Genomic DNA, 27635 nt, shown 5'->3' with positions numbered 1-27635 from the left:
AAATACCAAGATGAGCATAGGTACCTGTCTCAAAACAGAAATGCCCTCTGGTGGATTCAATAGGCAGTACTCAATTGTCCATCCTCTCAAGTTTCCAATGAGATCTCCTCCCACCCCAAAAGGGAACCTAGCTGATGGTATCTCTCCTTGGGAAAGAACCTGATGGACCTATGAAATCCTAGCACTTTCCTCTAAGAAAAGAGAGAGTTTGATCTCTTTCCCTTTACCAAAGGCTTCTGAAATATGGTGGGCCTTCAACACCAAATGCACTTGAATGAATGGAGACACTTTTCTCCTACCAAAGGAAGGATGCAGACTTCATCTTCTTACATGAGACTTCCAATGAATCCCACTCTCCAACTAGCCACATTCACCAAATCTAAAATTAGAGGGTGAGACAGATGGTACTGTGTGTATCCGATTAAACCAGAAGCCTTCTATCTCTCCCACTTCCAAAAACCTTTGAGGAAAAGCTTTAGATATTTAACACTATATAAAAATTAAAGTGGTATTATTCCACACTGCAGCTAAAAATGGCTCTCAAAGAATAATGAGAGAGAATTAACTGCTATGAAATTGCATGTTGTCTATTATTTTAAGGCACATCAGTTATTCTGGGGCGAAGAATATGGTGGATATAACTTCTCACTCCCCTTTCTTCTGAACTAAACTGGAAACTATTAACACCAAGTTACTCAGAGATGGAAATTATATTTTTTTGACTACAACAACCAGAGGCCCCCCCAGCCAATATGGCCATACTTTCTGGAGATTGTCATAAAAATAATATTTCCAAGGTCTAAGTTACCTGTGCACCATCTCCAGCTCGCCAGCTATTTCTTCTTCTTAGTCTGCACCTATCTCCTTGATGAATTTCACACACAACACAGAACACAGCACTTCCTGTCCAGGAATAACTCAATAAGCCAAGTTGAGCCTGACTAAAGCAAAAGGCTGGGAAGGTCAGAAAAGTTACCTAGTCCCACATTTTGCCCAAAGCAAGGGCCATCCACCCAGCTACCTCCCAAGTCTCCATTTTTGTGCTCTCAGAGGTATACAGTCAGCCCTCTGTATCCACTGATTTTTTTATCCATGGATTCAAGAATCCATGGTTTGAAAATATTTTAAAAATATATAAATTCCCAAAAGCAAACCTTAATTTTGCCATTTTATATAAGGGACACAGTTTTACTACACACCATTGTATTTAATGAGACTTGAGCATCTATGGATTTTGTTATTGATGGGAGGAGGGTCCTGGAACCAAATCCCAGTAGATACCAAGGGCCCACTATATTATAAACAAAGCTAGTGAATCTTTGCACCGAGCATGTGCTCACATAGGACAAACAGTTCATCTCAATTCCTCACAACAACACCAAGCAACATGCAGCAAAAGAAAAGTATGCGAGGAAGGAGAAGACCCAAACAAGTACAGCAATATTTAAAAATCCCTGCAGACTTTAACCAATCTGATTAGAATCCTATGAGTTCCTCTGCCAATGGAGGCAAGGCAGCAATAGTGCAAGAAGAGAAGATATCAGGGATGCTGCGGCCATGAAGGAAGGATAAAGTTTGTTATAGGAGCTCACAGGAATAGATAGATATTGGGTCTGAGGGCCCTGTTTCCAATTGCCTAGTTCAAAAAGGGGTAGGTGTCCTTAGATCTAAAGGTGTTCTGAGTGGCTTTCAAGCTGCCCATGCCAAAGGAAAGATAATTTTCTAAGCAGCTCCAAGTACACTTTAGCTCTGAGGATACCCCTCTTAGAAGCCAGGGATTAAAAATGGGCCACTCAGAGATAGTAGTCACTCCTTCCAACAAGTTCTATATCTGTTGTTGCCCTTGTCCCACTCCCCTTCCAACACGAACAGAGAGAAAGCTAGCAGGATCCCAGCCCTCTGACTGTACAGCATGGTGGAAAATTATTTTCCATTTACAAATGTAGTGATGAACCAGGCAGAGAAAGAACAAATTCCCACCAAATGAGAAGGATCTGTCCAGAAGGGAAAAACAGTAAACAGCATCCCGGCTATCATGTACAGCAGGAGTGAACACCTGTGAAAGGCTAGGGGGTCACATTAGCCCCCTAGGAGTCCTTGGAGGGGTGCATATGCACTCTCTCTCTCTCTCCCTCCCCACCTCTCTCTCTCACACACACATACATGAAATTTAAACATCCAAACACCTCTAAGGGGTATGGGGACACTTCTACTATGTTTTAGGTTTCAAACCATGCATCTCTTAAGGTTAAATTGGCATAGTGGTTTGAGCATTGGACTATGAAGATTTTCACACCAGTGCTTACTGTGGGTTAAGCGCTGATAACACATTCCCAAAGTGCAAAGATGCGAAAGCTGATCGCTCGTCTGAAACATCAGTGAAGCATCCCCTCGCCTCTACCGTCCTTGAATCATTCGTGGAGCAGCCATTTTCTATTAACACAAAGTTCCCGTTAATAGGAAATGGCTGCTCTGTGAACAATTCAAAGACGATAATGGCGAGGGAACACTTCACCGATGTTTCAGAAGCACGACCAGCTTTCACACCCTCATGCTTCAGGAACTTTTTACCAGCACTTAACCCACAGTAAGCACTGGTGTGAAAATCTTCTATGACTCTGGAGAGCGGGGTTTGAATCCCTGCTCTGCCATGGAAATGCAGCTGGTGACCTTGGCCAAACTACACTTTCTCAGCCTCAGAGGATGACTATGGCAACCCCCCTCTCAAGAAACGTCCCAAGAAAACCTGTGAAAGCCCTGTGCCTTGGAAGTCGCCATAAATCAGAAATGACTTGAACTCATACACACAGTCAGAAAGAAATGCACCCGTAACTCCTAGTGGACATTTTGGAGCATTCTAGAACAAGATAAATATTTTTGCCATACACACACACACACACACACACACACACACACGAATTACCCAGGGGGAGGCCCACAAAAATGCCCTGGGGGGGTCATATGTACCCCCGAAGTTCCACTTTGCTCACCCTTGCCTTGATGTATGCAGTACTGAAAGATTCCCAAGTTCACTCATGTGAGGCAAGTGGTTTTTGAAACCACTTTTAAAAAGTTTCCTCAGAAAGCAGACAGAAAAGTGCTCTAATTTTATAAAACATCCTTGTATGTGACAAATGAGTAAGTGTGTAAAACAAGTTATTACTATAGACTGAAAGTAAAGGTACAGGAGTAGAAACATAAAGAAATGCCAAAATCAAAGACACAATGAAGAGATCAGACTTTTTCTCTTGCTTTTAACTTCACTTAACCAACTATGGAACAAAATTACACAGGGGATGCATCTGAGGCATGTTGAGTTTCTGTATGGAACAACGGACAAAAGAAAAACAGCAGAAAGGAACAGGAAATATAAAAAGAAAGATAAGAGCAACTGGAGAAAGAGCTGAAGAAAAGATGTTGTGTCAAATAAGAAACCATGGACACACTGAGTGTGATTTTAGCGAAAAGGCAGGAAATGAATTTAATAATTAAATAAACCATTTGCTTGCTTGTTTGTTTGTATACTTGCTTTTTTTCTGACCTATCCAAGATTTCAAACACTGACAGAATTGTCATGATTTTTTCTTCTGAAAGTAAAACTTTTCCCTTTACCCCAAATGCAAAGAAGCCTTTCCTAAAGTTGTGACATCTAGAGGATTGCTGTCAGAAAAACAGGAGCTGTGATATGCAGGGGAAGCAGAGAGATCTTGTCAGACTTGGAAAATGGGAAACAAAGGTAATGCCACGAAAGCCTACCCAGCAGCTTATAAATTCTGCAAAAAATTATCATCTGCACTGTGAATACATGTAGTAGGTGAAATTGGCTCTTCGTGTAGCCATGTCAGATTATTTGGTCATACAGCTCTTAATTTTAGTGTGTGTGTTTAGATCAAGGATGGGAAACTCTGGGATGGTGGGCAAACATTAGCCCTCCAGGAGACAATGGAAGGCAACACTCTCTATAGTTAAAACAATTTATTAAAATGCTTCAAAATGCCTCTGAACACTCTGGGGGGGGGGGGCATTTTCAGCCCACCAGGCCAGATCAAAACTTTTTTAGCTACAAAAAATGAATAGAAATCACTTCTTGAGGAGCCCCAGTGGCGCAGTGGTTAAATGCCTGTATTGCAGCCACTCACTCAAAACCACAAGATTGTGAGTTCAAGAGCAGCAAAAGGGCTCAAGCTTGTCTCAGGCTTGCATCCTTCCGAGGTTGCTAAAATGAGTACCCAGATTGTTGGGGGCAAATTAGCTTACAGTTGTAAACTGCTTAGACACTGCTTAGGCAGTATGAAGCGGTATATAAATGAAGCTTGTTTGTTTGTTTCCTGTTTTACTAAATGGCATCTGCTGGGCCTAAAATCACAAAATTGCCTCTATGCTCCAGAGGGCATTTGTGGGCAAACTTTCTTTTAAATAATGTTTTTGTCAAAATCTTTTCTACCACTGTGGGGGCTGCATATGGCCCACAGGCTAGGCTTACCACACATACTATTTTAACCCTTTTTTCGTTTTTCTAGACTATCCCGTAATTTTAATATAAATGTCCCGTCTTCAAGAAAAATGCTTTGTTACATTGCGAAAATGGTTTGAAGTTCCCTATTTGAAATTGTGGTGGTCAAAAAACAAACAAACAAAAACACAAAACTGTGTCATAGAGTGTGAAAAGTTTTATGATAAGTTGTTGAAAGACCGAAATTTGCTGCGTAAGATTACTTCATATGAGAAATATTCCTAGTATGAACATGGTGAAATACTGCCCACCTCTACCTCTACCTAAATTTTTGTATGAGTTCTGTCACTAAAGAATAATTGTTAGTGTAATACGTTCATGTAACAAAACTTTTATCGCCTTACTTTTTCATGAATATGGAATATTACATAATCCCATCCCATTTTTGCCATCCCAATGTCCTGTTTTTATATCAAGGAAATATGGTCAGCCTACCACAGGCTGTATTTTGCTCACTCCATTTAGATAGTGGGTGCACAGCCTGACACTTTGCAGATGATTCTGGGTTATGATTCTTATCATTCCTCAGCACTGGCTATGTTGGAAGGGAGCTTGTGTAGTCCTGATTTAAATTTACATCCTGTCCCATCCCCAAAATTCAGAAAGAGAAAGAACTAGTATGTTATCAGCACTGCAGAAATAATCTGCACTGCAGAAATTTTTAGAAAAGTATTTAATAATCATTTCTGCTGTGTAAATCAAAATATTTTCTGATTAAGTACTGGCAACAATAGTACTTTTATTTAGAAATGTACAGTGCTTTGCAATTTGTATGTAACAAAATTGTGTTTGAGTTTAAAGTTCTTCAAAAGGTAGAAGAGGATACTGAGGGAACATCTGTATCCTTACTGACTGTCTTTTTGTTGTTACTCTAGGTCTAAACTGCACTGCAGAAATAATGCTGTTTGACACTGCTTTAACTTCCATAGCTCAATGCTATGGAATCCTGGGATTTGTAGTCTTTTATGACACCAGAGTTCTCTGACAGGGAGGGAAGGCTAAATATCTCACAAAACTACAAGTCCCAGAATCCCATAGCATTGAGCCATGACAGTTAAAGTGGTCTCAAACTGCATTATTTCTGCAGTGCAGTTTCGACCTAGGGTAACAATTACACAAAAGCATCCTCTACCTATTGAAGAGCCTTAAACTCAAACACAATTTTATGACATACAAATTGCAAAGCACTGTACATTTCTAAATAAATGTACATGTTTCCAGTCCTTAATCAGAAAATATTTTGACTTACATAACAGAAGTGGTGTATTTTATTTCTGAAAGAAATAAAATGCTTCCTCCCCTCCAGAAATCACTAAATTACTAATTTATTCCTTTTTTTTAACCTAAAGAGAGCTTTGTTTCTTTTCTTGACCCTTGCAGTGCATGCTGTGACAGTGAAGGCTCATGATGTGATTGTCCACAAGGCAACTGGCCCATAACATAGCTTTCCAAGGGCTGCTTCACTCAAATTCCCCTTACCTTGTGTGGCTGAGGTGACAAGGACGGTGGTGATGCAGAGACTCCAGAGGGCATGGATGAGCCGGGCCATGCTGCATGTGATGCTGGAACTGTCAGCAACTGGGAGCCACTCTGGTCATCCCAGAGTGTGGGAAGCAATAGCTGGCCTGGTGGAGAAAAGAAAAATCTTGAGTCCAGTTAAGACCACCACAATGCTGTGCTAGGTTTTGCCCTCCACCCTTATTTTGCCCCCAGAAAATATTATATTCTCTTTCCTTATGGCACCCTCCAGATTGACACACCCTTATGTGTCAAAGGCTTGCAAGGAACTATACTCCTTTCTATCTCTTTGTTTGCTTGTTAATAGCACACTTTTCTTCCAATGAGCTTCATGTGGTATACATACGGTACAGTATATACTCATGTATAAGTCTAGAAATTTTTGTCAAAAAAATTATCCTGAATCAACTTATCCATGGGTCAATGTAGGTACTATACTTTACCTCTTATTTAAAAAAGGAACCATCACATGGTGAAAGATGAGAGCATAATCTGTCCTGGAAGCACTGACTCTACTCTCTCATCTATCCAGCCTTTAGTGTGAGCACAGTTACGCCTGCTGGAATTTTGTAAATTCTTTGGCATTATTTTCCTTTGCTTCATCCTTTAGGTTCTGTGTTACATGTCTCAAGATTTTACCCTCTACTTATTCACGGGTCATATAAAAATCCATAATTTTGGCCCCAAAACCTGCCTTTGACTTATGAATGAGGTTGATTTATACAGTAGGTCTCCTCCTCCTGACTTAATCCTGTGAAGTAGATCAGGCTGATAGAGAGTGACTGGCCAAAGCTCACATAATGAATTTCATGGCTCAGGAGAGTAGAACTTGGATTTCCGAAGTCTTGGACCAATATGCCAAGTGAGCTATACCTCCCTCTTCTTCTCTAGAAGGAACAGTTTGAACTTGACTGGTACTGGAGTTATTACTTCCGGGGATAAATCACCCAGAAGCAGAGCTGATTTTAATTAGAACATATTATATCATACTGGGGTGGGCAAAATACAGTCATGCACCTGCTAAGCAACGAAAAGGGAAAGAGCAGTGTTGGATTTCAACTCCTACCACACCAACAAAGGCCACACTAGCTAGAGATGGGATTTGTAGTCCCAACACAGGTGGTGGGTGGCAGTTTACAGAAGATTCGACTAAGCAGCTAGCTGTCAGTTGCTAGGAATTTTTACAAGGCTGAACTGCCAATTCCATGTTTGTAGAACAGAACTGGAAAATCATTCATGGCCAGAATACAAGATTTCTATTCTATGTGTGCAAGATACTCTTTTCTCTCTCCATTTCCTCATCTTCATCCCTGCTATGAGCACCATGTTAGGCCCCAGAGTGCTACATACCCATGGTGAGGTACACGTCTCTCCTTCCTCACACAACCACCTTTTAATTTCAACAGTTGGAGTCTACACACACACATACACACCACAGCATGATGGGAACCATTTCCACTTTATGTTCTCTCAATTGTACAAAGGAAATAGAAATTCTCATTTACCCACTGACTGGAAAAGACCATTTAGATATGAGATATGAGAAAGGGGGTAGCTCAGATCTAACTGGTGGTTGCAGAAGCTACTGTCTCCACCTCCTCCTCCTTGATGGAAAACAAATGATATAATCAATATACAGTCAACCCTCATAACACCTCAAATATCTGCAAAGGAGCAACCTTCGCTATTTCCAATGGTGCGCATGCGCAGGGGTGCACCCCATTCAAGCCTATGAGGCTTAAATATGCACAAGACTCCTTTTTCGTGCGGGAGATCCAGAACAGATCCCCTGGGAAAACGGAGGGCCAACTATAAAAACAGTAGCTCCTTCTCAATGTTGGATGCTTATAATGTATCTTTAGTTGTATTTGAAAATGTAATGGTGAACATTCAACTAGTATCTCAGATGCTGAGACATCCAAGCCACTTGAAGAAGCGTTCTAACACAACTCTTCTATGGCCAGGTCAAAGGGATAGTCTAGAGTGTCAGAGCACTATCTGAACAGCAGCATCATAGTCATTTCACAGCAACACTTTCAGTGAAATTTGTTAAGATAACCAGGATAGAACAACAACAAAAATGATTTATTATAGTAAGTTGTTAAGAGATCTTGTAGCACCTTTGAGACTAACTGAAACAAAGAAGCTGGGAGCATGAGTTTTCATAGACTTGAGTCTACTTCCTCAGATGCACTCAATTCTATGAAAGCTTACGTTACCAACTTCTCTCTTTCAGTTAGTCTCAAAGGTGCTACAAGATCACTTTACACACTGATTTTCCAGACTAACACGACTGTGTCTTTGAATTCTACAACTATGGTAAATTCTGTTAGAGTACAAAGCACGCAAAACTTACCCACAGCAGGGACTGGCAATGGAAACTCCCAGAGAGGAGTAACCATGCTTAACATGACTGATATATTTTTATTTACCTTTATTTTTCACATATAGGTTGCCAGAGTGAAAACTGGGGAGGATTCCTGTTTCTTAAATAGTTCTGTTGAAGAAGGAGTTTTAGCAGGTGTTGCTTATAACCTACTTGACAAGCAAAACCTGCTGAAATTCCTGCCTCTGCACAATATAAAGGGTAGAGGAGCCATCCCCAATTTTCAATCAGGCAGTCCTACTCACAGAACCCAATCCTTCACCATCCCAGTTTTCACTGGACAGATGTTTGCCTTATCTGGAATATCACACTTGTTTACTTCCCTGGACATGTGTACTGTTTTTTTTTCCTCCTTGTGAATTTTAATACACTCCAAATCTTTTCCGTCCATCAGGGTCACCAAAGATTGTGACAGAGCTCCATCAGACATAACTGTGACAGAGTCTGGTAGTAAATACTTACAAATAAATAGTTACCTGATATTATTTCTTTCCTCAATACTGTAATTAAGGTGTCATTATATTACACTGAATTACAACTGCAATGTAATAAGAGAATGTCAATCTTTTTATAGTATAACTGTAACCTTTTAGTTACTTTTATAGTTATGGGGAGCCTCACTAAATGCAGGAGAAGAATAGGATACGGTTCACATATATTGATTTGTGCTCTGCCTCAAGTTGCTGCCTTGTGCCATGCTGTGAGTACCAAAGGTAGATGGGGAAAGTGTGTGCCACATGCTTTCTAGCAATCAGACATTTATTTATTTATTTATTTATTTAGGGAATAGCAATTTGGTTATTTTCGAGAAAAAGAACTATTGGGTCCTCTTTGAACTATAAGAGCTAATTGAGTAACCTCAAGCTCTGGATTTTAGAGTATTCTGAAAGAAAATAGAACCCATAAAAAACTATAAATGTTTGGCATGCCCAAACATTAGCAAGGCATTCTCATCTTTGAATAGCATTTTCTGGTTTGGAACGTAATGCCCACAGAAATCACAGAACACTCTTAAACTAGCTCAGCATTTGGCATACAGTATATTTGGAACCATGCAGTATAGATTCCTTCTAGTTTGTAGGTGCTTGAATCAGTGTTGACTGTTATACGGGCTTGTTGGCAGTGGCACCCTACAACTGTCAGTCTGCAACAATGGAGGGCTTTACAGGTATAAAAACAGCTTCCTGACCTAGTCAACAAAATTTGAATGTGGTAAATTTTAGCAGTAAGTTTAATGACTGAATCTGCGTAGTCTGTGTGGAAATGTCTTGGAAGTATATAGATCACCATTGGCAGAAAACACCAGTCAATGTGTTCAGCTTTTTGTTGGCACTTTTCCTCCTTTGTTTCTTATTGTAGGATTGCTTTCCTATCTTATTTCATTTTGGGGTGAGGGGCAGGAAGGAGGGAGGAAGAAAGAGGATGAGAGATGGACAGTCGGATATCCTTACTTATCTTGAATTAATGGATCTCATTTATGAATCTTATTCAAAACACTAGCCTATGTTTTGTCATTGTTTGCTAATGATGTATCACATTAGATCTTGTATCAGGTTGTCCATTAAGAAAACTCCTTTCATGTCTCTATGGAGTTCTCTTACCTTTCTTTGAAAAATCTTCAGAGAAATTGTGATTCCAAATGGCAAGCACTGAAAACAGAATCTCTCAAAGGGAGTGATAAATGTTGGCAATTTGCCACTGTGGTAATCAAGGGCGTTTCCCAAAAACACTTGAGGAATCCGATTTGGAAAATATTTTGGCTTCTGATACTTTTTGGGAAAAGCTCCTATTGTGTTAACAGTATACAGTATATCTTTCTTGGACTACAACTTGAAAGGGCTTTTAAAGATTTATGCAAATATGCATTTTCCTTAAACAAGCAGAACTACAGGTAAATACCACAAAACAGGATCAGTTATTTTCCTAATTATGCCATGTTAGCTCATCTTTTCCAGATCCATTTTTGCCTTGTGGAGTAAGGAATTGGGAGTTATGCATAGGGTTGCCATTCATCAGGACCTCCAAACCGGGACAAATGTAGGACAAAATTTTCAAATGTAGGACACATTTTTTGTGTCCTACATTTGAATAGGAGCCTCGGAGGCTTTCCCTCTCGGCCTGGGCCCCGCCCTAGGCGGGGGCGGAGCCCAAGCGGGGGGACTCCTCCCCTTCAGGGAGGCTTTCCTCTTGGCCTGAGCCCTGGCCTCGGCGGGGGCAGAGCCCAAGCGGGGACGGACTCCTCCCCTTCAGGGAGGCTTTCCCTCTCAGCCTGGGCTCCGCCCTTGGTGGGGGCGGAGCCCAAACAGGGAGGGACTCCTCCCTTTCAGGGAGGCTTTCCCTGCAGGCTTTGGCCCAAGCTGCGAGGGAAAGCCTCCCTTAGCTTGCCATATCTCACCCGGGGGCGGGGGCAATCCCGGGGGCGGTGCCAAACTGGGGCGGGACCGTGCGGACCCGCCCCAAACCGGGAAAGTCCCGCCCCCAGGCGGGAAATGGCAAGCCTAGTTATGCAGAGTATTTGTTCACTCTCTGCTTTTGATCCTAAAAGAATTGTGATAGGATGCCTTTTTCTACGGCAGTTTCTTCTAACTCTTTCTTTTGCAAGAATTTTCATTAGTCCCATGCAGCAACTACTCCATTGCACAATACAATATCCAAATTAGGGTCTCGTATCACATATAAATATATAAACTGGTGCTCTTTGTAGTTTATTTGTATGGTGAAGCACTGGTTGACAATGCAGGATACTTGCTGGGCTGTGAAAAATACCTGATAGTATCCTGGAATTCTTTGTCAGATTCCCCCCAAATAATTCCAAATCCAGCTGCACAATATCTTTATTAGGATGAAACAACACAAAAGAGTTTGTAAACTTCAGAGTTCTCCAGAACGCATAATCAGACTAGACAGTACAAGAAAGCAGAGCATATGGGAAAGAAACAGAAAAATCCAGAAATTAGCCCAGATGTTATAAACATGAGATGTGCAATTCAGATTCATTTGTGAAATGGATAATACAAAGTGAATGAATTAGAAAGTGGTAGAAGTTGTAAGGATCAAATTATGTCCAGGTTTCTGGGACAAGGCATCATTTTTAAAGCCAACATTTCTGACAACATAAGGGCAAACTATAATACAGATCTGTCTCTTATCCTGAGCAAAAATATAAAAGAAAACAAACAAACAAACAAGCAAACAAAAAAAATAGGGGGTGGCAAAGTCCATGGACACAATGGTACTACATCATCAGTCTGCTCTGAAATTAATGGCTGTCCACACATTGTCCAATTTATTCTCTATGGAGGACCAGTATCTTCACAAAACAAGGACCTAGGAAAAAGTTGCTCTCTGCTAGTGTGGTCGCTTCATACATCATCTAGGTGCATATGATACATGGCAGCAAGTCCCCAGTCTTAGAACATCTCCAGCATTGTGTTTGTCTAGTCGAGCATTCCTCCCACCTCCTCCCATTCTGTTCTGAATCTTTCAACATCTTATGCGTGCTGTCTCAAAGTGTGGGCCTTTTTGGTTCAGAGTGTTTTTAGAACAACTGGACTGATTTTTTACTGAACTCTTTTGTACTGCTTTTGTCAAGTGATTTTGCCCTTTCCAAAATGACTGCTGAAACTCAGTAAAGGCTGTTTTTTCCAGATAATTCCCAAATCGTACTAGCACCCTGATCTGAGCTTTGATCAATTTAGATTGCCATTCAATCCTATGGATTTTGTGAAGGATTAAATCCTCTATTTGTTACATTATTTCAAGAAAGCCTTTCCTGTAGAATTTGAAGCACCAATCTACCTCTAAAAAAAAAAATCTATGAATTTGCAATATTCAGGTCCTCACACAAGGGTTCAAAAATGACTCAACATTCTCCAAGCTTCTGAGCTATTTGACAGAACTGAATGCTCTTATAAACTATATTCCACTTGGAGATGAAACATGTATTAAACATGGCCAAAATGCAGCCAAAGTTGTGTTTATGACCCTCTTCATTAAAGACAAAGGGTTTATAAATTTTACTGGTCTTTTTCCTTATGGCACAAATTAAGGCTCCTCCAGAATGGCCAAAGGCCTCAGGATCTGGTGGGAACTGAAGTTATATTTAGTGGGATTTTAATACTCACAGAATGTTCTTTCTAACCCATTCCTTTTTTGTGGCAATTCCTAGTACTCACCAACTTTTTATACCTGCTGCAGAGCCCAGCCCCCCCCCCCCCCCCCAAATCCTGAGACTTTCTGACAGAGGCCATGGTATATGTCACATTTGTTTAGCTTTTGTCCTGTTTTTCCCACTACATTTTGGGCTGTAACAAACATGACTACAGGGGCACGAAGGGATGTCTTGAACCGCCCCTGCCCAAGATGCATTAGGACTGCAGCAACCACATGCCACATTGCTGAGGGTGCCCTCTGCCGTGGGCCCAAATTTGAGCAGGAAAACAACCCACTCCTTTTTGGGCCACATTTCTGCAGCTTTGGCACATCTTGGGAGCATTTGTCATCTAATCACCATGCCCCCCAAGCCATGCGGAAGCCAGCTTTTTTGGCCTGTCTGTTTGGGCTTACTTTTCAAATGCGGGTATGACATTCACCATGAAGATTTCCTGCCAAGCTGATCCTGTTGATCTTCCTCACTGCATTTCTGGTTACCAGACTGAATGTCTCCCCACCTTTGGGGCGGTGGGATTGCAGTGCTAAAGTGGCATAGCCTTATATTAATTATATGACTATACAAAATGCTGCTCAAAAATACAAACTAAAAATATAAATAATGTACGCTGGACAGGGGGATTTAGCAATTACCAGACTCAAGTCTATTTTGTCTCCTTATTTTTAGAGTTACAGTATTAAAGTGATACAGGTTGAGTCTCCCTTATCTGAAATGCTTGAGACTAGAAGTGTTTTGAATTTTTCCAGATTTTGGAATATTAGCGTGTGTGTATATATATATATATATATATATATAGAGAGAGAGAGAGAGAGAGAGAGAGATCTTGAGATGGGACTCAAGTCTAAACATGAAATTCATTTATGTTCTGTATACACCTTATACAAATATTCAGAAGGTAATTTTACATATAATATTTTAAATAATTTTGTGCATGAAACAAAGTTTGTACACACTGAATCATCAGAAAGCAAAGGGGTTACTATCTCAACAACCCATGTGGATAATTTTGGAGTATTTCAGATTTTGGAATTCTAGACAAGGGATACTCCACCTGGATAGCCTTATATCATTTTGGCATCACAATTTTTAAAAAGTTTTTTTTAAAAAAATCAGGATTATTTAAAAAAAACAAACCAAAATTGGTACAGGCAACTGTTTACTTACTTAGAATTTGATCTCTGACTTCAAGGATACAGTGGTTTATCAAATAAAGGATACAACGATTTAGAAAATGCACAAGAATACTGTTGTCCCCTGCAACAAGAAAAATCATCCCAGGTACAAGAGGACAGCAATGTGTATAGGTTTATAAGGCAGTATAGTTTATAAATAGTTTATAAGAGTGTAGAAACAGTCCCTGTTCATTTGCAAGACAAGACAAGGCATAAGAGAGGATAGCCTACTAAAGCTGGCAGTTGAATTGTAGACTGAGTCACAATCACAGTCTTTCCCATTATGATCCGAGATGCTGGATTTCCATGTATGTTATAGTATAACATAAGTCAGTATCTCTAACAGATAAATTTGCATATTAAAACTGTATCCTAATCAATGTAATTTTACTACACTACACACAGACAGAGCTAAATTACTTGATCTTGTCAGACAGCATCACAAGCACTGATATGTGAGGATTACTTTTTAAATTTTTATTAGTTCAAAAGGGTTCCATTTCAGTAACCATTTCAAAAATTGCAATGTTGATGCAAATGGACTTTAAATTTCCTGGACTTTAAAAATCTCCCTATTGCCGCATGGCCAGAAGGAGGAGGAGCCTGCCTGCAAAAGACAGCCTCCCCAGCATAGCATCATTACTAAGGACAGAAACAACATGCAGGTATCTGACTAACACAGTGGTGGTGAACCTATAGTACGTGTGCCAGAGGTGGTACTCAGAGCCCTCTCTGTGGGCACATGTGCCGTTGACCCAGCACAGAGTTTGCCAGAGTTTGTTACCAGAAAGCCAGAGGGACACAACACTTTGTGATAAATAAGTGGGTTTTGGGTTGCAGTTTGGGCACTCAGCCTCTAAAAGGTTCACCATCACTGGACTAACATCTCCAATTGTTGTCCCCCCCACCCGGTTAGGTTTGTAACATCTTGCCAGCTGAAGAAGCCCATTGAGCTTCAAAAGCTTGCAATAGGTATATTGTGCATTTTGGTTGGCTAATAAAGGTATCACTGATGGGTTTTTGTTTGTATTTGTTATATAGCCAACAAAGCTACACCCCAGCATATTTTCCATTTTATTTTTATTTTTTGTTATTTTTATCAGACCTTTAGAAAGCTACTTCTTTGGACTACAACTCCCAGAATCCTGTAACCCTCTGCTACTGAAAAGTGGAACCAGAACCAGTTCATGAACTATTGGCTGCCAGTCCCTGATGCATTTTCAGGAAAAGAAAGAAACAGCTTTAGTCAATGTGCACAAATATGGTGCCAAGCCCTTGCATAGCGGGGGGGGGGGGGGATAACTGCTGGTCCCCCACATCCAACAGCCCGAGAAACTCTGCCCTAGCTGATATGATTACTGAGAATTTATAATTGGCAATTCTACTTGTATTTAGTGGGGGGGAAATAAAAAATACCTACTCTGTTTTTGTTACATTTTTACCGCAGGGACTTTTAAGCCTTCTTCTCTCTCTCTCTGGCTCAGTCTCCTCTGGATCCTGTAGCACACCCAGGGGTCATTCACACTATCTTATAAACTGGTTTGCAAGTCGTTTTAAAAGTGGGTAGTTCACACTAGTGTCAGGTTTTGCACACCCGAATAGGGATGGACCCAGGGCAAATCCCCCTCATAGTGAGTTTTCCGATATTGAGTTTTCTCCCATGTCTTTTGAAGAAAAAAAATGGGTTTTATCAGGGTGCTGCCAATGTGAACCTACCCCCAATCCTGCCTGGGTCATTTTTAAGGGAAGGATTAATGGGCAGAGGGGCGGAACATGCCTATCCCTTCTCTCAGGCTGGATGGTAAGCACCATTTTTGTGCTCTAGCCTAGCCCTTTAAACAACCACTCAGCTGTTTCCTTCTATCCTGCTCTTTGTCCCCAACAATGCCATTGCCAGATGTCCAGACATTGCCAAAGCCCCCGGGGGGGGGGGGGGGAGATATTCTTCTGGGAATTTAAAACAATTTTTTTTTTACAGAAAGTGCAAACCTTTGCGTTTATGTGGCTTCAATGCAGGGTGATTTGTCTCTCTGAAAGGCACTTCTGTGCAGGAGCTTCCTTACATTACATTTATTACAGCCAACAGCTTCCTTATGGCAACTCTATGGCCCTAGTGTGAAAGCTATCTTTCTTTACACCTCCACCTGAACTTTTTAGAAAAACCAACCCCAACTCCCAAAAGAGTGGGTTATGACTTGCTCTTCTGTTGTTGCTGTTGTTGTCATGTGCTTTCAAGTCATTTCTGACTCATGATGACCCTATCCTGGAGTTTTCTTGGCAAGTTACTTTGGGGGGGGGGGGGTGCCAAATGGAGGACATGTCCTGGAAAGAGGACATCTGGTCACCCTGAGCTTACAATAATCTTATAAATATAAATTCATGCTTCCAAAAGGAAGGGAATTTTGCAATTTACTCCTGGACTGCAGGTTGAAAGAGAGGACAGGTCCTGGAAAAAGAGGACCTCTGGTCACCCTGTGCCAGATCCCTTTGCATACTGATTTTCTTATTTTCCAAGGTGCTGTAATAATAATAATAATAATAATAATAATAATAATAATAATAAATATTTATTTATATCCTGCCTCTTCCGTATTGAGGATCGAGGTGAGTAATAGCAAAGTTTATATAATATACAACAATAAAAACAATGAGCTCCACAAGACCCCGGCCCAACCCTCCCTCCCAAGTATAAAATTAAACAATAAAAATGGTGAAAAATACATAACAATATGACAAAATTAATAAACAAACCACAAATAAGAAAAATAATAAAAGGAGGGGGATTCAGTTGGTTCTGGACATTATCAATCAGGGAAGGCCTGCCAGAAGAGAAAGGTTTTTCTCTGATGTGATCACCCTGTAAAATCAGGGTGATCAGATGTCCCTGCCACAAAGGAGGACAAGACACCACAAAATGTAGTATACTCATGAAAAATGGGGGACATGACCACATCAAAGCTTAAAACACTCAGAAATGCTTCTTGGTCCTGCTTAAAAGGGAGGACCTTTTGGAATTTCCTCTTGAACAGAAGGTTGAAATGCCTCCTGGACAAGAAGGTTGAAAAAGGGGAGGACAGGTCCTAGAAAAAGAGGATGAAGTCTGGTCACCCTGGATAACACATTCATGCATCTGAGGAAGGAGGCTCAAGTCTAGAGGAAAGGTGCTCATGCTCCTAGCTTCTCTCTGAGGGGGCTGCAAAATCAGGGTGACCAGATGTCCTCTAAACATAGAGGAGGACAAGGTGCTGCAAAAACAGAGGACACCCCAGGAAAACTGGAGGACAGGACCAAACCAACGCTCAAAACCCTCCTATAAAAATATAAACCCACACTTCCTAAGACCTGTTCAAAAAAGGAGAAGGCTGGGGCCCAGGAAAAGGAGAACTTCCAATCAGTTTCCCCCCTCCCTCTCAGTAAGGACAGGTTGCTTACCTGTAACTGTTGTTCTTCGACTGGTCATTTGCGAATCCACGCAAATCGGTTATTCTGCGCCTGTGCAGCAATTTCAAATCCTACTGGAATCTCTAGGGAAGACTTTTTGACTGTATCTCTGCCCACCCTCTATATAGGCAGGATGTCTTCCCACCCTTTCTCAGTTCCAAAAGGTCCACCATAAGAGCAGACAAGGAAGAGAGAAGGACACGACAGAGGGGAAGATGGGCAGGATTTGTGTGGATTAACAGATGACCACTTGAAGAACTACAGTTACAGGTAAGCAACCTGTCTTTCTTCTTTGTGGTCTCTGCGATGTACATAAATGGGTTAGACTGGCAAGCTTCTCCCATTGTGGAGGAGGGAGTGTCCTGGCAATAAACAATTATTAAACCAGAAACAGTGTGAGTGTCATGTCTGGCAAGTGCCAACTAACCTTAGTGCATTCCGGAAAGGCGAACAGCTCTGCCAAAGGCTGCTTCACGTCGGTGTCTGGTATCAATTCTGTAGTGCTTGATAAAGGTCAGAGGTTGTGACCACACCGCAGCCTTGCAAATGTCCACCAAGGGAATTCCAGAGAGGAAGGCTGAAGATGAAGCTACCACCCTGGTGGAATGGGCTTGAATTTGAGCAGGTGGAGTCTTCCCAAAAATCTCATAGGAGAGGAGGATTGTGGAAGTCACCCATTTGAAGAAACATTGAGGTGTGACTGGAAGCCCCATTTTGGAATTGGAATAGCAGACAAAGAGTCTGGGGGAACAACAAGAGGACATCTACGGAGTGGAGCCTGAGCTCGGTGTCGGTGGTTGTGTTCGGGGCTAGTGTTGGGAGAATGATGTCTTGACTGAGATGAAAGGTGGACATGACCTTTGGTAGAAAGGAAATGTCCAGGCGGAGGACAACCTTGTCATTAAAAAATTTCAGGTATGGCGAGTCCGTAAGGAAGACACAAAGTTCACTGGCCCGGCGTGCTGAGGTGATGGCTACCAAGAAGGATGTCTTCCAGGTGAGGAGCCTGAGGTCACAGGAAGCCAGAGGTTCAAAGGGTGAGGTAGCGAGTGCTGCCAAGATGAGCTGGAGGTCCCAAGCGGGGATAGGGATCACTGCCGGTGGTCTCAGGTTGGCAAGGCCGCTGAAGAATTTCTTCACAAATAGGTTGGTGAAGAAAGATGGGCGGACGGAGAATTGGTAGCGGACACAAATAGTCGCGAAGTAGCATTTTAAGGACGAAATGGAGAGTCCAGATGCTGAGAGGTAGTGGAGGAAGTCCAAAACAACAGAGAAATTAACTTCTGAAGAGCTGAGTCCCGTTGAGGACAGAAAAGTCAAAAATTTAGCCCACTTAAAGGTGTAGGAGCACTGGGTGGACGGCTTTCGAGAAGCCAGGATGATCTCTCGGACCAGTACCAAGAGCTGAGTCAAGGCCAAATCCTCCACGGCACGAGATGGAGAGTGACCACGTCGGGTTGGTGAACCTGACCGTCATGAAGGGTCAGGAGATCGGGACATAGCAGCAGAGGCCAGACTGGGTTGTTGAAGAGATGAAAGAGGGGGGTGAGCCACGGCTGTCTTGGCCACCAAGGGGTGATCAGGATCGCGTCCAATCTGTCTGTGTGTAGCTTTGCTACCACTCTGGTGATCAGAGGAAATGGGGGGGAAGGCGTAGAACCTTTTGCCGGACCACTGGAAGAGGAAAGCATCCCCTCGGAACCAAGGTGAAGGGATCCTGGAACAGAAGTGGTCACAGTGAGTGTTGAGATGAGAGGCAAAAAGGTCGACGTCCAGTATTCCCCACAGAGAGAAGAGGCGGAGGGCAACCTGAAGATTCAGTTGCCACTCGTGACAAGAGTCTGGAGTCCTGTTCAGCTTGTCTGCAAGCTCGTTCTCCTCCCCAGACAGGTGTATGGCTTGTAAGGTGATCCGCTTTCAGATGCACCAGTTCCAAATTTGAAGGGTGAGGGCAAAAAGAGTGGCTGACCTGGTACTGCCCTGCTTGTTGATGTAATACATCACAGTCATGTTGTTCATGAGGAGGAGGACGACCTGGTTTCGCAGGGAGGGTTCAAAGGCCTTCAGTGCCTTCTGTATTGCTAACATCTCGAGAGCGTTGATGTGGAGTTGGCGTTCCCTGAGGGACCATCTCCCGTGGACAAAGAGATTGTCGAAATGGGCTCCCCAGCCTGTGTTTGAGGCATCAGTGGTCTGTGGTTGTGGAGGCACAAAGGGAATGCCCACCAAGATGTTGTGTGGGTTGAGCCACCAGCGGAGAGAGTGGGCAACAGCCCTTGGAATGGTGATCTATTTCCGTGGATCGTCGAAGGTAGGGTTGAAGACTGAGAGGAGCCATGACTGGAACGGACACATGCAGAGGCAGGCCCATGGCGTGACATATGTTGTGGATGCCATATGGCCAAGAGTGACCTGAGCTGTTCGTGCAGTGATGCGCCAGAAAGCAAGGCAGCGACAAATTGCAGACCTGAGGTTGAGGAACCTGTCCTGAGGAAGGTATGCTCTGCAGGTGGTGGAGTCCAAGGTGGCCCCTATGACGCGCATCCGCTGGTTTGGGCAGAAGGTGAACTTCTCTCTGTTGATCATGAGTCCCAAGTGGTGAAGGAGAGAGAGTGCTGACTCGAGATGGGAGATGAGCATCTGTCTGGACGGGGGCCACGAACAACCAATCGTTGAGGTAAGGAAAGACAATGATGTTTTGTTGGTAAGCAGCTACGACCGCCATGCACTTTGTGAAGACTCTTGGTGCAATGGAAAGTCCAAAAGGCAGTACTCGGTACCAAAAATAGTTGAGGCTGACAGAGAAGGCGAGGAGGTCTCGGCGGTCCTCTTGGATGCTGATGTGGAAATAAGCATCCCAAAGATCCAAGGTGGTGAACCAGTGTGACTCCTGCAGGAGAGGCAAGACGGAGGCCAAGGTTACCATGCGGAAACGCTTATAGGTAATGAAAGAGTTGAGAAAATGCGAGTCCAGGATGGAACGGAGGCCGCCTATGGCTTTTGAGACAATGAAGTACCTGGAGAAAAGGCAATGTCGGGTCCAGGATGAAGGGACGTGCTCGATGGCCCCTTTTTGAAGCAAAGAGCGCACTTCGTTGAGAAGAGTGTCTGAGGAGGGAGTGGTGAGAATGATGCCCCTTGGGGGAGAGGATTGTAGCTCCAGGGCATAACCCCTACAGACGATGGAAAGCACCCAAGAGTCGGATGTTATGGAGGCCCAAGAATGGTGGAAGTGGGCCAGGTGATCCCCAAAGGGAGTTGACAGAACAGAGTGCACTGGGAAGCTTCAGAAGTGGCGCTTGCCTTGTTCTGCATCCTTCCTATGGAAGGGTTGCTTGTATTTTTGTTTTTGCTGGCGTTTCCCCTGTTGTTGGGGAGGGAAGCACTGCTGTTGGTAGTCTGAATACTCGTTGGATCTGCCCTGGTTGGGGGGTCTTTGCCATCTTGAATGGCATTGAGAGAAAGGAGGGCGAGAAGTGGAGGAAGAAGACATACTGTATTTAAGGGCTGTGTTCTTCATTTTGTTTTTGAAGTCCAGCTTCTCATCAGTCCCCTTATGAAACAGTCATGTGGCGTCAAAGGGGAGCTCTTCGATGGCCTGTTTGGCTTGAGGCGTTAGGTCCAAAGACCTTAGCCAGGTGTGGCGCCGGAGGGCCAGGGCATGAGAGAGTTGTCTGGAAGTGCAGTCAGCCAAGTGTCGGGCCACTGAGATCTGGTGCGAGGCCAGTGCATGAGCTTCTGTCTGTTTCTTGTCTTCAGGGAGGTCTTCATACAAGGGAAGAGCTTTTCCCCAAAGCTGCTGTTAGTAGGCAGCCATACACGCTGAGTAGTTCTGGATTTTGAGGTCCAGGACCACAGAAGCATAGGATTTCCGTGCCATGGTGTCAAGCTTATGACCCTCTTTGTTGTTAGGGGTCAAAGCTGTCTTCAGGGCCGAGTGAATCTGCGAGGTTTTCACAATTGCCGAATTTGGGCAAGGATGTTCAAAGAGCCAAATCTCTTCCGAGGGTGTAAAACAGTAGAGATTGTCAAGTTTCTTGGTGGAAGGTTGGGCCATGGACAAAGTGGGCCAAGAACTCTTTGCAATCCTGGACATTGATGGTAGGAATGCAATAGAGGTCCAAGTTGGGACCTTGTCCCGAACCCTCTCATCAATGGGATCAAGAGGTTGAGAGTCTGCATGGAGGACTTCAATGTTTAGGGCTTTGCCCATCTGGATCATTTGTTCCGAAAAAGAAAAAAATGTCATCTGAAGGAGAGGGGCCCTCGAGAAAGGTGAGAGCCTGCGACTGTTGAGCTGGAGCATAGTCGGAGACGGAGTGGTCTGTGGATTCAGCGGAAGTTGACCTGGTCCTGGTGCGAGCCAAGAGGGCCTGAGTGATTATTGGAACCGGGAATGAGGGGTGCACTTGCAGGGAGACATCAGAAGCCGACTGTATTGGTCAGACTGGTTCCACTCGGGAAGCCGAGGAAAGGTGAGATCAAAGTGGAATGGATGTGGCAGATGAGCTTGGAGGAGACAAGAGAGGTTCAACAGGTTGAAAGGTTGAAACAAAACAGCCTCTGTGGACTTCAGAAGGATCAGGAGGCAAAAAATAAGTGCCTATGGCTTGATCAAAAACAACATCCCGTCGGGGGGGGGGGGGGGGTTCAGCAAGGACAGAGGATGCATAATAGTCCTGTACATCCTCGAAACAAACGACCACCGAAGTCTGGGAGAATTGGTCTGGTATCACCATCTGGGTGAAAGGAGAAGGTTTCTCTTCACCCTCCGAGAGTTGGTAGGGTTCAGACAAGGAATGCAGAAAAGTGTCTGGTTGGAACCGGGAGTCGGGACGAGGAGACATCTGAGGTTGAGGCGCTGGTTGGGTGCACGGTACCGAGCCCAGTTCAGTGTCAGCAGGCTGGGGGGAGCATCGGTACAGGACCGGCGGTCGGAGTCGGAGTCCGGACAGGGACGGGACTTCTTTCCGGAGTGATGGGATGAGTCCTTGGACTTGTCCCGAGACTTGTGTTTTTTCTTCTCTGGTTTGGAGTCTGAGGACTTTTTCCTCTTTGGAGAGGATGGGTGGCCAGCTACATCCTGGTCCGTAGACCTCCGTTTTTCTGGGTTGGTGACCCAGAAACTTTCGAAGATGGTTTGCCCTTGGCAGCAGTAGCCTTGGCAGGAACCCTCGGAGGAGACAAAGGGGTAATGCCCTCAGCAGGGACCCCTGAAGCCAGAGATGGGAGCTTGTCTTTGGCAGCCGCAGCCTTGGCAGAGGCTCCAGAGGTGGAGGGAGGCTTCAAGATTTGCACGTACAGCATGGATCTAAGGCATATCTCTCTATTCTTCCTGTCCTGCGGAGTGAAGGTCATGCAGTGAGGGCAGGAAACAGGGACGTGGCCCTCGCCCAGGAGGCACAAGAGTGTCCATCAAGTGCCGGGATATTTGTCCCACATTCAGTGCACTTTTTAAAAGAGTGTGCAGACATCTTTAGACCAAAGCCAAGGGACGAAGAAAGAGAATTGTCAAGAAGTCCGAGTGTTACCGTTAATCAGAGTCCAAAACCAAGTTCAAATTACAATTGAAAAAGTAGTAAGAGTCCAACGAAGTCAGAGTAAACACAGGAAATGAAAGTGGAAGCTAAGGAAAGAGTGATTCTAAGTGAGGTTCCTAAGCTGCTCACGTGGCGGACATAAGGAACTGAGAAAGGGCGAGAAGACAGCCTGCCTATATAGAGGGTGGGTGAAGCTACCGCCAAAAAGTCTTCCCTAGCGATTCCAGTGGGATCTGAAATTGCTGCGCAGGCACAGAATAACACATTTGTGTGCTTCGCAGAGACCACGAAGAAGAACTTTTCTGTTCTTTTATTATTCATTCGTCCGTGTGTGTGTGTGTGTGTGAGGAGGGAATACACCCCCCTTTGGTGGAGGTCAAGCCAGTGCTTGGCTGCACTGACTCCCCTTTTTACCTGCCTCTGCCCCCCCCCCACCTTGTTCTTTGGTGATGCCTCCTTTGCATTTGCTACATGGTCGCCTTCTGAGGCTGAGAGAGTGTGACTTGCCTAAGGTCACCCTGTGAGGTTCGAGGGCCGAGCTGGGCTCTTTTGTCACCAAACTGAGGTGAAAGTGGGGAGGAGGAAAGAAGCCAGATATAATTCTGCAAAGGAGCTGAGTGGATCGCCTTAATTCTTCCTTCTCTAGGCCATCCTGTCCTACCCCAACTAAGGCAAACTATGATTGGTGGAAGTGGAATGATGTAGATATGCATCATTTGATGGACAGGTGGAAAACCCCCCGAAAATGATTGATAAGGAGACCCCATTTTTAATCAGTACTTTGGTCAGTATGAACTTTGACAGGGTTAAATTGCACCAGAGACATTTCATCGGCGTAAATGTAGTGTGAACTTCTATTCAAGTCAGATTCGGTATTGCATCAATGAATCTGTCCAGATCTACCCAGCACAAAAATGCTAGTGTGAATAGGACCCCAGTCTTTCTTTCTCTTTGCATTCCTGTCTCCGTTGTCCCTTTCTTTTTCTACCCCATAGTGATCTCTCTTCTCCCTCTGCATCCCAGAGCATGCTCTCACTCTGTCTCCACCTCTCAGTTACATTTAGTCTTATTTCTCCCTTCTCCAGAGATCTCTGCATTCTGCCTCAACAGTACAAAAGATGGCTGGATAAGAAGAAAAGGTCCTATCCAATACCTGTTTATATGTCAAAGCTTCATTAAGATACCAACATTCATTAATTAATCTAATCTCCTTTTAATCTCATTTAAACCAGCGGTCATCATCACGTCTTCCAACAATGAACTTCACAGTTATGAATTGTGTGAGAAAAGACTTCCTTTTATCTGTTTCAAACACCTACCAATCAATTTCATTAGCAGATTCTCAAGTTCTATTTGTTTCCATAATTTTACAAACTCTTAAGCAGGTCTTCATAAGGCATTCACTTCCATTTCCCATAAACTACACACACACACACACACACACACACACACACACACACTTAAGACATACAGTAGTTCATTCTACAATAGTTCATTCATGCTCACTTCAGTAATTTTTCAGTTATCAGTTTCAGTTCAGTTATCCTTTTTGACATGAATGACCAGAACTGCACGTGGCATTCAAATTTGGCCGTATTATTTGTGGCATTATAACACCTAATGTTTTATCTTCAGTTCCTTTCCTTGTAATATCTGATATGAAATTTGCCTTTTACACCCATGTTGTACCCCTTTCCTGAAGAGTCATAGTTTAAAACCTCATGTATAAACATGGATCAGGTTTGGATTTATTATTATTATTATTATTATTATTATTATTATTATTATTTTCTGCCTCATTATGCATTACTTTACATGTAATATTTGGAATTTTATAATTGATTTTATTGTCCATCAACCCAGTTAAGAAACATCCTTTTATTTTACTCAGGATATTATAATCCTGAACAATTTGAAATATTCCACCAGCACAACTATTTCACTGCTCACCTGTGATTCCAGATCATTTATTAATGTTAACATCTCTCTCTTCTTTTCTCTCCCACATTACAGGTCTCTCACCCATCCCTATTGCACTGTCTTTCTTGTTTTCCCTACAACACAATCCTCTCTGCACTTTGTTGCATGTGTGTGTTGCGTGCCTTTAAATCCAACTTATGGCATCCCCAAGGTGAAGCTATCATGGTGTTTTTTAAAAAAAAGATTTATTCAGATAAGGTTTGCAATTGCCCTCCCCTCAGGCTGAGAGCATGTGACATGCCCAAAATCATTCCTCATGTACCTTTTGTGACTTTTAAAAAACCAACAACAATTCAATTTTACTGTTTGATAAATATGGCCGTTAAAAGCCACACAATTTCTATACTTCCAGCAACCGACACATTGAGGGAGTCAAAAAGGCAGGCAGGGCAGATCATGTATGATTGACTAATATATTGGAGGAAAACCCCAGAGCCATGGTACTTTGAACTCAGAAAGAAAATATAAGAAAATATAACTCAAGAATTCTCCCACTGCCACGGTTACTGCTGGTGGACCTGTATAGTTGACCCCAAAGAGTTATCCCACAAATCAAAAGGCTGCAACTGGGCATAGCTTGTGCAGACACAATCTAAAGATAAAGTTTTAGGGTCCATTTCATACTATGCAATTACAGCACCATATTCCACATCGTGGAATCCTAGGTCTTGTAGTTTGGTGAGGTACCAATGAAGCTTTCTGGCTGAGAATTCTAAATGTTGTTGTTGTGTACCGTCAAGTTGTTTTCAACTTATGGCGACCCTAAGGTGAATATATCACAGAGTTTTCTTGGCATACTTCTTCAGAGGGAGTTTACCACTGCCATCCTCAGGCTGAGAGTGTGACTTGCCCAAGGTCACCTAGTGGGTTTCATGGCTCCACAAAGATTCTGGTCTCCAGAATCATAGTCCAACACTCAAACCACTACGCCACACTAAATTCCCCTCTCTAGGATTCCATAGGTTACAGCCATGCCAGTTTAAGTGAAATCATAGCATTATTACTGTGTAGTGTGAAAGGGTCCCAAGTGTGGTTGTTTCCTTTATAATTAATATATAACTAGCATACAAAATAATGAAATCAATATTGATACTCACTGGCAAATCCTTCAACAAACTGGCAATTTTGCTGCTGGTGGTGCATGCCTTCAAGTTATTCTGACATATGGCAACCCTAAGACAAGCCTAACACATGGTTTTCATGGCAAGATTTGTCCATTGGGGTTTTGCCATTGGCTTCCTCTGACTTGCCCAAGGTCCCCCAGTTGATTTCCATGGCTGATTCAAACCATGGTCTCAGTCCAATATTCAAACAATGACATCATGATTAGTAAGCAACATTTTCTATTAACCCTCAGCCAGCACAGCATGTATTACCTTCAAGAGTACTGAGGTAACATTGAAATTAAGCTCCCTCCACCATACACACACATAAAGTACCGTAAGACTCCAAGTTGCACAAACTTTGCTCAACACATGCTTTTCTATATAATTTGGTGAATAATGCTCCCCTTAATAAGAAGCCCTGATCTCCTGTATGGCTAGTTCTCTCACCAGTACACTACCCTAGTGGCCAGGGCAATGGGCCTGAAATTCAAACTGAGGTGTTCACCATTAAATGGAACCTGAGAATACTGTTTCAGAGGCAGAGATGCTAAATCAGAACTTATTAAATGCTTACTTAAGGATCAGCAAGCCATATGTTTTCCCACCCACCCCATATCCTAGGGCTTATAATTTAAGATGTACAGCAAATGAAGTGCAGGAACCAGGAGTCCTATAATGTATCCAGCTCTAGGTAGAATAGCATATAGGCAAGCATTTTGCTTCATTGTTAGGCTGTCCTATAGTTTCTATTCACCAAAAAAGAAGGGTGTAAACATGGGATTATACATCTTCAACACAGAAGAAACAACAACCAACTCACCAGCCATAATCCCCATAGCCAAGTCTGATAACAGGCCCCTGCTGGTAGACAGATGCTTCGGCAGCTGCTACTCGGCCCCCAGCTGAGCTACAATGGGGTCTTGGCTGAATTAAACACAATGGCTCCTCCACCTCCTGAGCCACCCCCTGTGCTATGACCCAAAATGCCAATCCTATTTGTAAGCTACAGACAAGGAGATGTCCACTCTAAATGGGAAAGTACACTGTGTTGCCAAAGAAAAATCACCATGGCCTTGTACAGAAATTAATTTGCACTGCTTGACCTGGAAATCTGGAGGGTGTGTCAGGCAAAGGCTTAAGCATCAGATATTAAAGAAACATTAAGAAAGTAAGAAGGATAGAGAAATAACAATAATTGGGATTCTTCGATAAACCCACCCCAAAGCTATTTTAAATGCAGTTTCCATGTTTAGGTTCCACATGTATGTTGTGAAAATGGATCTGACTTTACTAGAGGAAGACATAAGAAAGATCTCTCCATTTTCAGTTAAATACTTTGTTGTTGTGTGCCTTCAAAGTTGTTTCCGACTTATAGCATTCCTAAGACAAACCTTTCATGGGGTTTTCTTGGCCATATTTGTTCAGAGGTGGTTTGTCACTGCCTTCCCCTGAGGCTGAGAGCATATGACTTGCCCAAGGTCACGTAGTGGGTTTCATGGCAGAGCGGAGAATTGAACCCTGGTCTCCAGAGTAGTAGTCCAACACTCAAATCACTATACCATGCTAGCTCTAGAAACCAGCAAACAGAAAAGCTCTGATTCCCATTGTCCCCACATTCTATGTCTCCTTCTACTAGGTTGCCAGACTGAACACTAGAGACATCTTCTGTATGTCTAATGATTGTCCACAAGAGGGAATTTCAGCTGGTGTAGCTTGACATGCAACCAGGTAACAAGCAACATGTGCAGAAAATTTACACAGCCATTAAAGGTCCAGGAGCCACCTACAGTTTTCACTCTGGCAACCCT

The 27635-nt window shown here is 43.1% G+C and overlaps 1 protein-coding gene across 4 annotated transcripts in view; it reads right to left on the bottom strand.

Annotated features, from left to right (window-relative positions):
• ADGRL1 (adhesion G protein-coupled receptor L1) overlaps positions 1–27635 on the bottom strand; it is a 202479-nt gene that overhangs the window by 76755 nt on the left and 98089 nt on the right. For all 4 annotated transcript variants that reach the window (XM_089532947.1, XM_089532956.1, XM_089532976.1 and 1 more), the window contains exon 2: positions 5993–6138. In XM_089532947.1, the coding sequence (XP_089389073.1) occupies positions 5993–6062 (70 nt within the window). In that variant the 5' untranslated portion in view covers positions 6063–6138. The remainder of the gene's footprint in view (positions 1–5992; positions 6139–27635) is intronic.

Source organism: Sceloporus occidentalis, unplaced genomic scaffold (assembly GCF_023333645.1).
Source record: "Sceloporus occidentalis isolate IW3139 unplaced genomic scaffold, rSceOcc1.0.p SCAF_1, whole genome shotgun sequence".
Classification (NCBI taxonomy): Eukaryota; Metazoa; Chordata; class Lepidosauria; order Squamata; family Phrynosomatidae; genus Sceloporus; species Sceloporus occidentalis.
This window is presented reverse-complemented; position numbering and strand designations above follow the sequence as displayed.